The sequence below is a fragment of the Aquarana catesbeiana genome, linkage group LG01, assembly GCF_042186555.1.
Source record: "Aquarana catesbeiana isolate 2022-GZ linkage group LG01, ASM4218655v1, whole genome shotgun sequence".
In the NCBI taxonomy this organism is placed as follows: Eukaryota; Metazoa; Chordata; class Amphibia; order Anura; family Ranidae; genus Aquarana; species Aquarana catesbeiana.
In genome coordinates, this window is record NC_133324.1 from 741649218 (window position 1) to 741665990 (window position 16773).

The 16773-nt window shown below is 41.5% G+C and overlaps 1 protein-coding gene across 9 annotated transcripts in view; it reads right to left on the bottom strand.

Annotated features, from left to right (window-relative positions):
• The window catches only part of FBXW7 (F-box and WD repeat domain containing 7), a 350901-nt gene that overhangs the window by 37104 nt on the left and 297024 nt on the right, over positions 1 to 16773 (bottom strand). For 7 of the 9 annotated variants that reach the window (XM_073605052.1, XM_073605081.1, XM_073605062.1 and 4 more), the window contains 2 exons: positions 13564 to 13646; positions 9619 to 9760 (listed from right to left, as the gene is read on the bottom strand). In XM_073605052.1, coding sequence (XP_073461153.1) covers positions 9619 to 9760; positions 13564 to 13646 — 225 coding nt within the window. Of the gene's footprint in view, positions 1 to 9618; positions 9761 to 13563; positions 13647 to 15362; positions 16238 to 16773 lie in introns of those variants that run through there. The other 2 variants (XM_073605103.1, XM_073605112.1) reach the window with 2 other exon arrangements.

Consider the following 16773-nt stretch of genomic DNA (forward strand, 5'->3'; position numbering starts at 1 on the left):
TTCATTTGTTTACATCACAGAAACCTGACATTTTAACAGGGGTGTGTAGACTTTTTATATCCACTGTAGCTGCATTTATTTGTGCCTATTAGATCTGCCTAGTATCACTTTAAGGAAAACCTGTACCAAGAGGAAAATGGAAGCTACCATTGATGAACCTTTGAAAATGATCATTGCCTTGCTGACTGGGTTCAATATTTGGGGTCACTGTCCTTGAAAAAACATGGAGATCAAGGGTCTCCAAACTACAGCTGCCAGCCCAAATCTGGCTTCTTGTGAGATCTAATTCGGCACTCTGATGGGCCCAAGCTTATTTAGAATGTGTTTATTTTGTTATACTGGCATTTTTCTCTGTCACTATAAATGCTTCCTGATTACCAAAAAAGTCAGAGTAAAATATACTGATTGATATGAATTTGATTAGTTCATTTATAAAACTGATTGTTTTTTTGGGCCATGAATATATGCAAAACATACAACATGGCCCTTGATGTGCATATTTGTTTCCAGGTCCATGCCTCAAAAAGTCCTGAAGCCATTGGATTAGTATGACAGCCAGGCTATGAACATTTTTAGGAGAGGCTGCCAATCTGTATTTTCTCTCATTACAGATTTAATTTAAGTGACACAGAACTGACAAAGGGCTGCAAACGCCCTCCTGGCCTTTGTGATAATACATAAAGAGGAGTAACATATCACACACCATAGAAATATTGGTCTTTAAATAAGCCAGAATTTTAAGATTTAAGTACCAGACTGAATAACGTTACACACTTTTCAACACAGAAAGGAATATATCCTATTATTGTCTATTTATAGTGGATTTTCCTTGTCAGAAGATGTTACGGTATTCAAACTGCAGAGCTATAGTTAGGATTTGACAGCATGGAGATAGTCTGCTCTCAATAAGCATTTGAACAATAGAAAGTTTTTTTTCTGTTACTGTATTTTTCATGGGAACACTGTCCCTGTTTGCAACATGAATGCCCATTAATCCCCAAATGCAGTGCTCGATTATCTTCTGTAATGTAAATTTGCATACCACAGCTCCACCAAATGACCTGAATGAATGGGAACCAGTAATTATTGCTAGAGGGTGAGAGAATCGCGGAGAATGCAAGTCAAGACTCTTTATGCAGAGTAGCCGTTAAGGACAATTCACACAAGTAAAAACACTAGTCTTATGGTGGAAGAGTGGTAGAACACCTGGCACATAGCCCAGATGCTTAGGATAATTACCTGAACACCCATCCTTTAAGATAACATGTTGGGGCTTGATAACTCAAACCATTCATCTCCATCATAGCTTCCCATTTGCTTTTCCACTCATGAAAGCCTTTTATTTTCCCAGGAGGGAAACAATTATCTTAGATAAAAGAATGTATCCTTCATGGTAACATGAATGGAAAACACAGAGATGACGTGGATGGCTGACTTATCGCTGCTTTTGCCTTCAAGCTGTAGATGTTCAGGATTGATGTCCTCAAACAGGTAGCTGCAATTCAGCATATGGTGATCTTTCACACCAAATGTCTGATAGCTTCAACAGACTGGTTACAGCAACACTTAGAAATACAAAATTATTTACAGATATCCCCTGGTTACAAGTCCTGTTAGCATAATATAAAAAGTTCTTAAACTGTCTAGTAAAATATTATTAGTGTGGTCAATGCGCAGATAGAGTTTATAACAGGCAAACGCTACTGGGCCTATTGTATACTCTGTGTGTTATACCATCAAAGCACCCAACAGAAGTAACATTTGCAAATAAAACCGGTTTATACCATGGCAAAGAGTAATGGTCAAAACCTGCTCAGAACTACTCTAAACAACTCTAGTTGGTTGCTCCAGGTTACCCAACCTTGTACAACATAACTGATCATTTCATTCTCTAATTCTATAAACCTGTGGATGATGGTAAAACCTTAGATTAAGGCCTCGTTCACACAGGCAGAATAAAAACATTGCTTTTAGACCTTGTTCACACAGGGCGTACATAAATCATGGCCCCATACAAAAAATTAAGGGTCTGGTACAGCGCCTTGCAAAAGTATTCAACCCCCTTGGCTTTTTACTTATTTTGTTACATCACAGTCTTTAGTCCAATGTTTTTTTAATCTGAATTACTGTATATGTGATGGATCAGAACACAATAGTCTAAGTTGAAGTAAAATTAGAAAAATACATACATAAAACGTAAAAATGTTTCTGAAAAAAAAAAAGGTAATTGGCATGTGCGTATGTATTCACCCCCTTTGTTACGAAGCCCATAAAAAGCTCTGGTGCAACCAATTACCTTCAGAAGTCACATAATTAGTGAAATGATGTCCTCCTGTGTTGAAAGGCCCCAGAGGCTGCAACACCTAAGCAAGAGGCACCACTAACAAAACACTGTCATGAAGATCAAGGAACTCTCCAAACAAGTAAGGGACAATGTTGTTGAGAAGTACAAGTCAGAGTTAGGCTATAAAAAATTATCCAAATCTTTGATGATCCCTAGGAGCACCATCAAATCTATCATAACCAAATGGAAAGAACATGGCACAAAAGCAAACCTGCCAAGAGACGGTCTCACACCAAAACTCATGGAGGAGCTGAAGAGTGCCACAGCAGAGACTGGAGTATCTGAACATAGCAAGACAATAAGCGTACGCTCCATAGAGTTGGGTTTTATGGCAGAGTGGCCAAAAGAAAGCCATTGCTTTCAGCAAAAAACAAAATGGCACGTTTTGAGTTTGCGGAAAGGCATGTGGGAGACTCCCAAAATGTATGGAGGAAGGTACTCTGGTTTGATGAGACTAAATTTTAACTTTTTGGCCAAAGAAAACATTATGTCTGGTGCAAACCCAACACATCACCCAAAGAACACCATCCCCACGGTGAAACATGGTGGTGGCAGCATCATGCTGTGGGAATGTTTTTCACTAGCTGGGATTGGGGAACTGGTCGGGGTTGAGGGAAAGATGGATGGTGCTAAATACAATGATATTCTTGAGCAAAACCTGTACCACTCTGTGTGTGGTTTGAGGCTAGGACGGAGGTTCACCTTCAAGCAGGACAAAGACCCCAAACACACTGCTAAAGCAACACTTAAGTGGTTTAAGGGGAAACATGTAAATGTGTTGGAATGGCCTAGTCAAAGCCCAGACCTCAATCCAATAGAAAATCTGTGGTCAGACTTAAAGACTGCTGTTCACAAGTGCAAACCATCCAACTTGAAGGAGCTGGAGCAGTTTTGCAAAGAGGAATGGGAAAAATCCCAGTGTAAGATGTGGCAAGCTCAGAAACCTATCAAAAGCGACTTGGAGCTGTGATAGCTGTAAAATGTGGCTCTACAAAGTATTGACTTTAGGGGAGTGAATTGACTTTTCACATTGACATTTTTCTGTTATTTTGTCTTATTTGTTATTTGCTTCACAATAAAAAAAAAAAAAATTTCAAAGTTATGGGCATGTTCTATAAATTAAATGATGCAAATCCTCAAACAATCCATGTTAATACCAGGTTGCAAGGCAACAAAACACGAAAAATGCTATAGGGGTTGAATACTTTTGCAAGGCACTGTAGGTCCTCATCTGCTGTCAGCCGCTATGAGTTCTGGCAGAGAAAGAGCTCGTCTCAGCTCCACAGAAGTTGAAGAAAAAAAAATGTCCTAGGAGTGGTACCATCATACAAAACCCCCATGTAAGGAGTAGAAGCAGCCTAGACTCCGTTGAGGCCACACCACCGACGCATTTCATCCAGCCTATGGGGTTTAGTCATGGGGAATAGAAACCGTACCTCATGGGGGGCTGTGTTTATGTGCAGAGGGATGCAAGGGTGTTCCATGCATCCCCCTGCAGGCAATCCCATTGCTGTCAATAGGGATGCAACAGCTGCACGAACACAGCTATTGCTCACATGACATCCATGTGGGTGCACAGCCTCAAATGCGCCCTGGGCATGTTCAGGGCCATGATCATGGGTTTTACATTAAGAGCACTGTGTCTGTGCAGATGCTGCTTCTCAATTGACAGTAATGGGATTGTCTGCACGAGGATACAGAAACACCTCTGCATCCCTGTGGAGGTAAACACAGCCCTCCACAGGGGTATGGTTATGTATGTCCCATCTGAATGATAACTGATATTTTTCTTTTTTCTGCTCATGAACACAGCTCTATTTTAGCTAATGTGTTCATGCACATTGTGCGATTTAGTTTGTACTTCGGAGCTGCATTCATAAAAAGAAAAAAAATGCCTTAAAGTGGATGTAAACCCAATGTCATCCTTTCTAAACTACTGCCATAGGGGTTATCTATAAGGATATACATGCCTCCTGCATGTATCTTTACCTGTCAAATGTCTCCCCTCTGTCTGTTATGAGAGCCGAAAAACTGCATTCTGTGGGTGGGTCTGTTGTCTGGAGCTCGGTGGGTGGAGTCGTGATGTCAGTAGACTCCCCGCCCACCTCTACACTCCCCTGTGTATTTCTAACGCTGAACTTCTGCTATGATCTCTAACATCCAGTGAAAAGACAGGAAAGTAACCACATGACTTCGGCATGCCAAATCATGCTGAGGTGTGGAACAGCCAATCCTTGCAGAGCTGCTGAAGAAAGGAGTAGGGGTGGGAATTAAAAAATACTGCATGTGTCTTAGGCTAGTGCACGAGATATGTAAATCACCTGTCACTCACAGCAAGGGGGAGGATTTGACAAAGTTTTTCTCAGTTTGTCAAGAATTATCTCACTGAACAATAAAAGAGGATTGCTCAGAGATGAATTAACTCTGTGTGGCAAGACTGGGCTCAAAACATAGGAAATCTTATACTCTACAGTATGATAACAAAAAAAAAAATGTTTCGGGTTTGCATCCACTTTAAACCTGCATTCAGAAAAGCGCTTACTGCCATAACTAATGCACATATGCGCATAAACAAATTCCAGTGGCCATATTTAATATTTTAGCCAACAGAAGGATTTTACACGCACACACTTCTAAACATATACACCTGTAAAAGTGCATACATGTACAGAATTACCACCAAAAAAAAATATTTTTTTTGGGGAGCTTCTGGCAGAAAGATTCCATGTAGATAGGAGTATTTTAAAAAGACTATGTACATAAAGAAAATCAATTATGCTGAAGTTGCGCACAAAAAAAAGGCCTTCCAATATCAGGAGTACCATCAAACCTCCAAAGACCAAAAAAAAAAAAAGGGGGGGGTACGAAAATTTCCCATAATGAAATCGGATTATTTGCATCATGTTACATAAGGATAAAGAGTGACAATAAATTATTCTTTTAGTTTTATTCACTACCAGTCTTCTGCAAAGACAAACAAACCTTCTCCCTGTAGTTGGCAATTTTGCAGTGACCTTCTTTATATACTCTCTCAGTCAAAAGTGCAAAAAATGTGTTTGCTTTCATTCAGTTTACAAAAGGAGCGTTGCTTTGATGGCTCGGATTCTTAACACAGAACACAGTGAGGTATAAATACAGAGAATGTGCCATAGGAACATGTCCATTTAACCCTTCAGGAAGAAAGTTATGACTTGTAAAATACAAGCACTAGGCCCAACAACCAGACAGTAGACAAAAGACAGGGTAGCCCATATACACATTGTTAAAGTGAATACACAAATGTTTTCCACAGACTTTCTGCAGCAAACTATAGAGAATTCACAAAACTTGCCTTTAAAATGCAAACAACTGTCCTAATCCGAAAAGGCTTCTATAGACATTTTCCAGAATCTGTGTATCTTTGCCTAGTAAATATTATAGTTATGTATTAGGCATTGGCTAACAGTGTTCACTCACACTTGCAGTATTTACCGTGTCTGCACACAGTTCACCCCCTGCTTCAGTTTGTTTGTGTAGCGCCAGTGCCCTGTATCATTCCCAGAAAAGGATAACAATACCGTGCCTGGGACCACTTGGAAGAGGTGGTCCCAGGCACGGTTCACTGGTGGCCCAGTTTGCACTCGCACTGAAGTGCCTGTGCACAGAACGCTCCATAGATCACTGAGTACAGAAGCAGGGACCACTGTCTTCTGGATTAGGGGGGGGGGGGAGTGGAGACAATCAAACTCAGGCATGGTTCAGTTCAACCATGCCCGGTGTTAATGCACCATCAAATGCAGAATGTAATAATTGGCAGTCAATAGCTTATATTAGGTCTAAAAAGAGTTACCAAGTGAAAAAAAAATATTTTCCTTTTTTACATAAACTAGTTTCATTGTCACTGCTCCGCATGTGTTAAATCACCATATAGGAGTGTTAAACTTGTCCAAACAAACAAATGAACCCCAGGAATACCTGCATATGTTTCAACAGGAATGGAGATTAGATAAATGTCTCCCTTATCTGCCCCACACTCTAACAAAGATGACAAGACCACAGAATGATGGATAAATGTCTCATCATTTGTTGCCTGCAGCCACAGCAAAATGTCACACTATTAATGAATCAAGTTAGTTCTATATACAAAAGAGCATTTAGGGTGAGAAAAGGCCAATTCTAGGCAGTGTTGTGGAGTAACCCGGCTCTGCGAAAACAAGGTGAAGGAAAAATGGAATAGCCGCACTAAACTTATTATGAAAAAAAAAAAAAACTTACCCAACAGTGATATTGTGAATCCCACAGAGAAATGTATCCACATGAAGAAATGGTTTCAGAATCGCTGCTACATATAAATAACTCCAACATATAGAGAAAACTCTGCTTCCACCTACATATATTACTATCTCTGCAAGTAACCATCAGATACAAAGAAGAGTGGCACTAGAATACTGGATTCTTTTTATCGTCACTTGTGATTAAATACAGCATGAAATTGTTGGCAAGTCACAATTTTTATGATAATAAAAGCACTTCTTATGGTGCTAGTTGTAATGCTCACAGGCCTAAAAGATAGCTGCAATTTATCTACCGGTAAAGTCATATTCTATTTTTTAACCACTTTATGACCTGCATGGTAAACCTCCTTCCTGTCCAGGCCATTTTTAGTTTTCAGCACCGTCATAGTTTGAATGACAATTACTCAGTCACCTTAACCCCTTTCCACCACCTCCCAGTCCTTTAAGAGGATTTAAATGTGAGGAGACGGAGATAGGCTTTCAGAACTTGTGACTGCTGTGATTGTCACAACGAGCACATAATTGGAAGCTCCTGATCACAAGTATGCATCAGGAGCTGCACTCAGCACGGAATAGCTGCTCCCCATCGATGCATACATGTAGCCACTCGGGGTTAAAGCCAACACGCCCAGCGGCCAAATATATGTGTACAGCTTATGGCTAAGCTGGCCCAAACGGTTTCCTCTACAGAATGATGTGGCCGCTGGGTGTGCTGTATTGAAAGAACACAAAGCTTTCTCGGATTGGCCAGGGTGAAGAATATGACATCATCCACATGTCTTTCCACCTAAGCCAATCAGAGGTAGCATTGTATTTGCTGATAAAAATACAAGGCTCTTTATATCCAACAGCAGATGGGAAGTTGCCTGCACAGTGCCGCTAATGAAACTACAGTCCATTAAAGCATACCCTGCACCCACACCATTTTTTAAAGGAAATAGTTATTTTGGGCCAGTTTGTGACCTAGTTGGTCGCTCTAGACAACATCCTAAGTTTTATTTTCTATGTGTTCTTATAACACTTAGGCATACCATGTATATCTCTACAGTGACCTTCACCTTCACTTCACTAAGTGTACCTGCTCATGCTGCTTGACATACTCTAGAAAAGCAATCTTCATTTTTATGATGTCCAACACTGCAGAGAGATGATAACCTATGCCTCAAATGCCTACACTTCAAAGGGCTCATATGGCAGAGTGTGAAGCTTCAGGTAAGTAGTATTCGTAGCAGTCTGTCCATAGGGGGCAACGGGCGCCGCCCCCCCCCATTCATGCGCTCCGGCCCCCTAATCTACATGTGGGGCGCAGAATGCATGGATTTCAATGGAGTTTCTTCTTTAAACCGCTTGCCGACCAGCGCACACTGATGTACGTCGGCAGAATGGCATTGGCAGGCAAAAGGGCGTACAGGTACGTCCCCCCTTTAAGAAGCTGTGTCGTCTCAGTGACCGCGGGTCCCGCGGACTCAATGTACGCCATGTACCCGCGATCGTGTGACGGAGAGGAAGAACGGGGAGATGCTTATGTAAACAAAGCATTCCCCATTCTGCCTAGTGACAGGACTGTGATCGAGAGCAGTGATCGCTGTCCTATGTGTTCAAGCCCAGCCCCCTCAGAGTTAGAATCACTCCCTAGGACACACATAACCCCTTCACTGCCCCCTAGCGGTTAACCCCTTCTCTGCCAGTGTCATTTACACAGTAATCAATGCATTTTTAATTGCACTGATCGCTGTATAAAGGACAATGGTCCCAAAAATGTTTGTCCGATGTGTCCACCATAATCGCAAAAAATGCCATAAGACTATCCCCTATTTTGTAGACGCTATAAATTTTGCACAAACCAATCAATATACGCTTATTGCGTTTTTTTTTTTTTTTTTTTTACAAAAAATACGTAGAATACATATCGGCCTAAACTGAGGAAAAAATGTTGTTTTGTATATTTTTTGGGGATATTTATTATAGAAAAAAGTAAAAAATACTGTGTTTTTTCAAAATTGTCGCTTTTTTTTGTTTATAGCGCAAAAAATAAAAACGCAGATGCGATCAAATACCACCAAAAGAAAGCTCTATCTGTGGGGAAAAAAAGGACGTCAATTTTTTGGGTACAATGTGGCACGCTATTGTCAATTAAAACGACGCAGTGCCGAATCGCAAAAAACGCTCTGGTCTTTGGTCAGCCAAATGGTCTGGGGATGAAGTTGTTAAGCACATAATTAGAGCCTGAGGCTCTAACTGGCTTCAAAAAAGGGTCTGGGCCCAGAGCACTGCGCCCCGAGCCCCCCCCACTTGTGTGACATTAGAGAATATTTGCTCTCATCTTCCTGAAACTCCTTGCGGCCAAACAGGAAGCAGTTCCTGAGCCCAGATTGGCGGATCGCCGCATTCCCGGATTTTAATGAGAGAAGAGACCCCATTGATCTCAAATGTCATAAACCTGCCCTGGGGTTCAGCATTTGTGTACACTGAGTCACACATGCACAGCTCAGCATACTTTTACAGCATGGTTCTAAACTGAGATGATGTGACTCCTATGCGCACGTGCAGGAGTGACGTCAAAGTTTCCTAACCAATCCTGTGGCCGGACATATGAAACCGAGGCAAACCGAATGAAGGTGGAAGCGCTCTTGACTGACTTGAGCGCTGAGAGTGCAGCGCTGGAGGGGATTGCTTGCCAGATAAGTGTGCCTTAATATGCTAATCTGCGTTGGACATTATGGCTAAAAGCTCATGGGGACCATTTTTCTATTTATTTTTTGCAGATTTGGTTCAGGTTTAGTTTTTCTGTAAACTACAGTAGTCAGGGCTGCCATAGAAGAACTGTGCAGATGGCTTGGCTGAATAAGTGCTGTAGGTGATTTCATACATATGTCTGGCACACTGGAATCCTAAACGTTCATACTCAAGGCTGGTCCAATAAAGCTGATTAGAATAAACTTAGCAAAGGAGATAAACAACACAATATTGTAACACATTTGGCAACTTCATTAAAATTACCTGAAACATTTTCAGCCATTCTTGAAGACCAGTGGGTGGTTGCACTGATGTAATTCTACGTCTTTGCTGACCTTGTCCATTTGCCGCCCGTAGGTCACCAAATGTCGTAGGCGTTGCTGAACATGGCACAAGACCTGTAGTACTACAAACACAAAAAAAACATGAATTAATAAATCTGGTCTAGTGAAAATTGCAGACATCATAAAAGGGAGTTTCCACTTTGAACAAGCAGAAAAGCCCTGCACTCATTTGCTCCTGTGGACAGAATCGCAGGTCTGTCTGGAGGGTGGATTTAAGCCCCTATATGCTGGCTGGGGTGGTCACAGCTTTCTAGCCAGTATTCACCACACAAGTATGTCTCAGAAGATCCTTTGATTCATTGCTATGAATGAAGACTGAGTTTCTGTGACAAAAACTAGAGATTTGATTGACAAGGGTCAAAAGTGGGAAGAATTAGGCTAGTAGGCTTTTTTTTTTTTAATGAGGAAATTCAAGATAATATTCTGACTACATTTACAGAGAATACATAATCCTTTTATACAAGCCTCAGAAACTTACTGCCCATCATTCCTAATCCATGTAAAAGCAAAAACTATAGCCAGTTTTGGTGAAAGTGACCAACTTTCAACCATATTTTTAGATAGTGGAGGGAATCCACATAAAGATGGGCACAAGCTATGGTCAATTTGGGTGGAAGCCATTTAACTGTTATCAAACTTCTGGAACATGGGAGGAGACCATCTGAAGGTGGGCACAGGCTAGGGTCCATTTAGAAGTCAGATGATTAACCTATCACTATGTTTTTGGATTGTGGGAATAAAGTAGAGCACAAGAACAAACAGGTAATGTAGGTCTACCATGATCATCTCCCTTTACCATAAGCATTATTAAACAGTAATTCTGATCACAGTTTAACCAGTTAAGGACCAGCAGGTTGGCTCTCCTGGACAAATCGCCGTCATCGTAAGTCGGCTGCTTTAAGATCACTAGGGGGGCGCGCCCGCAGCGTGACACCGGAGCCGATGCGCGTGGCCGCGATATCCGCCGGCCACCCGCGATTGCTCCTGAGAGACAGAACGGGGATCTGCAAAGTAAACAGACAGATCTCTGTTCAGACAGATCTCTGTAAACTGCCCCCACAGTTAGAAACACCTCCCTAGGGAACACTTAAACCCTTGATTGCCCTAGTGTTAACCCCTTCTCTGCCAGTGACATTTATACAGTAATCAGTGGCTATTTTTAGCTCTGGTCGTTGTATATATGTCAATGGTCCCAAAAAAGTGTCAAAAGTTTCCGATCTGTCCACCACAATGTCGCAGTCCTGCTAAAAATCGCTGATCACCTCCATTACTAGTAAAAAAAATAAATAAATAATAATAAAAATGCCATAAATCTATCCCCTATTTTGTAGACACTATAACTTTTGCGCAAACCAATATACACTTATGGCAATTTTTTTTACCAAAAATATGTAGAATAATACATAACAGCCTAAACTGATGAAGAAAATTGTTTTTTTTTTTTTACATTTTTTTTGGAGGGGGGGGGGGGGGGGGGAGGATTATTTAGTATAGCAAAAAGTTAAAACTATTGTTTTTTCTTTCAAAATTGGCGCTCTTTTTTTGTTTATAGCGCAAAAAAAAAAAACAAAACAAAAAAAAAACCGCAGAGGTGGTCAAATACTACCAAAAGAAAGCTCTACTTGTGGGGGAAAAAAAAGGACATCAATTTTGTTAGGGTGCAATGTCGCACGACCACGCAATTGTCAGTTAAAGCGACGCAGTGCCGTTTTGCAAAAAATGGCCTGGTCATTAAGATGGCAAATCCTTCCTGTCCTTAAGTGGTTAAACGATAGAAACGTAATTTCCATAATTTTTAAATGTCTACAAATGTATGCTTTCCTGACAAATGTTCTCCTCACAGCATAATTTGCAAATCTGCATTAACCATGTCTAATTTACACACACACACTTTATTTACTTGCAGACCGAGAAAAGCTGTCTTGATAGAGGCAGTTTAAATTGTCACTCAAACTCAGGGCACTGGGCGAGGATGTCACGCTTCTCAAGCATGTAATCAATTTCCCAAGCATGTACATTTATAGTGAACATTCCCAACGGGCATGTACTCAACTCCTCACTAATTCAACACTTTGCCCTATGCTATTCACAGCAGATTGTCAGATATACTGCAACACGGGAAAGGGTTAAAAGCAAAGCCAATTCAACTGATGACTAGCATTTTGCCTCTTGCTTCAAAGTTTATTTCTGCAATCCATTTCATCATCGATTTCACACACAGCGGATGCGCAACATTAGATTTATATGTAAACATACAAAGTGTGTTTGCACAAACTGAATTCAGCATTATGTGATCACCACTTACGGTCTTCATATCTTGATGCATTTGCAATTGCCACCTTTTGATTTTGCAGGTGATTAGCACCAATGGAATCCTCTGAGGGTAGGCAATCCCAACTGACACATTTATATACTCCCACTGCAATAATATGTTTGCATTTAAGTAAAGTTTAAGAGGTTAAGAGAGAGGTACACTCTGGGGTTAAGATTTCTATAAGGCTTCTGGCTTTAAAGCTTTAATGAATTATACTATACTGATTGCTCCTCTGGGAAATCAGCTGGCAAAAGTGTTGCAAGATGTAAATAAGCCTTTAAACTGCAGGTGACATAGTATTGGATAAAAAGAGGGAAGGAGGAAAAAAAAAAAAAAAAAAAAAAGCAAACACTGAAAAAGCTTTATGAACAGCAAATTTGCAGTTTATCTGATACAACACAATGATGGGAATTTACTAAGACGAGAGCAGACAGAATCTAGAACAGTCATGCATGGCAACCAATCCGCTTCTAGCTTTCATTTTCAAAGCTGATCTGAACAAACTGAGGCTAGAAGCTGATTGGTTCCTTTGCACAGCTGCTCCAGTTTTAGTAAATCCCCCCCACCACCACCACCACCACAATGTATATTTGTGAAGGACTGAGCTGACCAACACTAAAACGCAAGAGCCACTTGCATAGTTAAACCAGCATTGTGTGGGTTAAGTGAAATATTCTGTATTGGTTCTTGCCACTGCAGGGAACTGTAAGGCCATGCAAATTTCAGAGTGAAGTGATTAAGTGTGACTGTAGAGGACAACTGTGCGAAGTGGCAGTGACAGTGGGAAGCGGCAGAGGGAAAAAGGCATCAAACAATAGCTCAGTCTTCTTTCAACTGTAGGTGCAGCTTTAGACTCTTGAATGCAAATTTGCACCTTGAATTTTGAAGTCACACGGAATTTATTGTTGAGGCTGCACATCAATGGCTTGGCTAGTAGATCTTTAGGACAGAAAGGTGAAAAAGAACCTGCCAAATATGAAGTGTTGGGAAGATGAAGGCACCTGCAGTAAAGGAGCCCTTATTTAGCACTAGCTTGACTGTCACTGGTCAAATCTCTGCATGCAGCATGATCTTCTCAAAGAAATCCACCCACTGCAGGCAATTTCCAATTAATGTAGTCACTAGCTAAACGTCATGTAGATCGCTGGAAAGGTTTTACAAGGAGTTGCATTTTCTGCATGGTTATAATGGAAAACACAGAGTTAAAGTAGTGCCATTCTTATTGCAGTGACTTGGTATGATAAACAGTACTGACAGAAATAATAACAGCATATCAGAATTTAGCTTAGTTTTCAAATACAAGATCTTCTAAAAGTAACAGCGGACAGTGTTTTTTTCTCAAACAACTCTGCTTACTTGTAAACTTGGGATTTTTTTTTTAGTTTTTAACAGAGCCACCAATTAATCTACTATTATTCACAACTAGAATCTACCCTCTGGAGCAGTAATGAAAGCAAAGCTGTGTTCAAATTCGAGAAGAAGCTGAGCAGCTGGTGAGGCAGGATGTACACTCCAGTCATGACCAAAGCCGCTATTATTGAATTCAATTACCTTGTGTACTCTGAGCCTTTGCAGGGTTTCTTCCCCAAAGAGAAAGAGCGGACCTCGGATCCATGGTCCAACTTTCTCTTCATCTGAAAATAAAGAGATAAAAAAAAAATAGGCATAAAACTGTGTCCAACAACCATGAAAGAAAGGTAAATGCACTGGGGACAGAGTATTCAAATATTAATTGCATTTTATTACCGCAAAGAAAAATACTTTCCCACATATCATTATATCACTAATGTAGATTATATCAAAATACCACCAATAACATAAATACACAATCAATTAAACATCAAAATGTTTATAACAAAAGTATGAAACTAAAAGCTTCAGCATTAAATGCAGCAATTTTTGAACAGCTTTGTATACAATAAAGTAATAAACCATTATGTATCATAATAAAGATACAACAAAACTACAAAGTATCATTTGTAGGGGCTCACCCAAATATCACATTTGTTCCTCTATGCAGTGTACTGGCTACTTCAGACAATCCTTCTATTGTACTATAGCTGTAATAGCCACATTCAGAATACCTGTTGCATGTTTTTAAACCACAGTAGGCAAAATAGGGTTTATATATTTAAATTTCCAGGCTAATTTCTACTTTAAACATAAAAAGATACAGATGTATAGCAGTGGTCTACTGAGATATCTAAGGGTTCATTTTTTTAAAAGCAATTTAGAATTTGCATATCAAATAATTTTTGAATGAAAAAAAAAAAAAAAAAAAAGTGTGCCCTCCTTTTATATGGATGTGACCTGCCATACTGTGGGAAGAGCGACTGCTGCGAGGACTCATGTTTAACTGCGCTTTGCCACCATGAGGTCCTTCTTCCAGAGATGAAAGTCTTGTTTTACAATGATGCAGCCTCATCACTCATTTTACATCAACAAGTGTCAGAAATTAGCTGGTGACTTCTTGAACAAGTACCACCACTGGGATCAGACAGGTTCCCACCACAAAGGTCTGCAAAAGTAATTACTGTTCCAAGTCATTAAATCAGGGATGTGCTCAGGACAACCCCAGGGACCAAGATGATCTAGCAGGTTTCCCACATGATACAGCGTTTTGTTTTAAGACACAGAAGCACATCTGCTTCAAATGTTATGTGAACAACTCAAAGAATTTACAGTTGCAAAATAATAATCAAAGTGGCAAAAGACTAACAATCAGGTGCTATATATGTTCATAACACGGGACTTACTAACCTACATGGTGATGTTAAAATATACATAAAGTGATGACGCACAGCACAGACGTAGCTATCGTACTGCAGTATATTTCACTTTAGGGCATTAAAAATTAAATCAACTGAGCAGTAATCAAAGCTTTACTTTAGGTATTTTAGATCTCTGAATACAGATGGAATTGCCCTGTAAAGTTACTAAACGGAATCCACCACATTGGCAGACACTGAAAAACTGATGAAAATTAGCATTCAGCACCATGCTCTCCTGCCGGTTAACCTTGTCGGGAAGGGGCAACTAAAACCTGTGGACTGAAACTTCTCCAGCCCTAGATCCATCTTACTCCTGGAAAAGCCATATGCCACTCTGGTGCCAAACAAAGGCGCTGCCCATGCAGAGAAAAAAAACAGACCCTTCAGCATCCTAGGGTCATTATGTACACACACACAAAGAGCAGATCTCACCCTTCTCTACCCAAAAGAAGATGATTTACTTCTCAACAACTTGTCCTTCTCCATCACCCCTTCCTAGTCACCAGAAGCAGAAGCACAATAAAGAGTGGATGACAGATGCAGGCAATGCGTTATTTTAACCTTGCCAGGAAATCTTACCAGACTTGTCGGCAAATAGCTGGAGAAACGCTCCCATCCTGGAAGTTTACAATACTGCAAAGCTGCAGAAGGCATTTTTTATTAAGGCACGCTTCCCCGAATTGTGATCATCTATTCAGATCCTGGCCAGCATGAGTCCTTGGCACGTAGAAGCAGGATGGTACCTCCACACCCCGGGCAGCGATCGGACAAGTGGGATGCAGATGAAGGTGACCAGACGATGAGAACACACCAGAGAGGAGCCAGCTTCCAGGGGAAATCTCATGCCAATGGATGTGTTCTGATCTGCATTGGGAATGCCATCTGCAGAACCAGGAGGGGAGGATGCTGGGTCTGTCTAATCAAACACCATCTCATCACCTTATTCTGCATCCCCATTACCTCTCCCCTTCATCACATCCAATGCAGACTTTCTCCTGTACTCAGCACATCCAGGCAGCACTTACTTTATAAAAGATCATTTTTAAAGTGCCGTAGAACCCCATGATTCCGGGAGGTGGGTGAGTGTCGGTGTATTCCCTGATCAGCGGCTGCGTGTGATGAATCGTTGTGCAGAGAAGATCCCGTGTCCAGGTAGGTCAGGCACACAGTCTGATGTGGACATGCTCGGACACGTTACCAGAATAAGAGAGCAGGCGGCTGGCAGCTCCAACTCCACACAGCAGCAGCGATCACACTGACAGAGTCAGGAGCCCCGCTGAGAGCAACTCCAGAGACTGAGCACGGGGGAGGGCGGAGCAGTACGGGGACTAGAGGAGGAGGAGGGGTGGGGGCAGTACACCGAGGAACCCCGCACTACCTCCGATACACTGATCTCTTCCAGCACTACACAGCGGGGATCACAACTCCCCCTCCTACAAGGAGCCGCAATGGTGCAGTCTGAGCTTCAGCTACACAGCCCACACATCAATTATATGGAGATTCGGGGAGGAGGGAGGAACGGAGGAGGGCTGAGGACACACATAGCCTGACATCGGCCCGGGGCTACCCAACATCATCACCCTCCTCCTACACTGACAGCACAGCGTGTACTCCGATCTCTGTCCGCATCATCCGCAACGCCCAGACACTCCAACACCTGAGTCTTGTCATCATAGACAGAGAGAGATCTTCCCCGATCACCTCCTTCATTGTACACATCTCATCATCTGTCACACTGTTCCCCTACATCACTTACTACACACCCTTCACATTGCTCCCCTACATTACCTACTACACACCCATCACACTGCTCCCCTACATCACCTACTACATATCCATCACACTGCTCCCCTACATCACCTACTACACACCCATCACACTGCTCCCCTACATCACCTACTACACATCCATCACACTGCTCCCCTACATCACCTACTACACACCCATCACATTGCTCCCCTACATTACCTACTACACATCCATCACATTG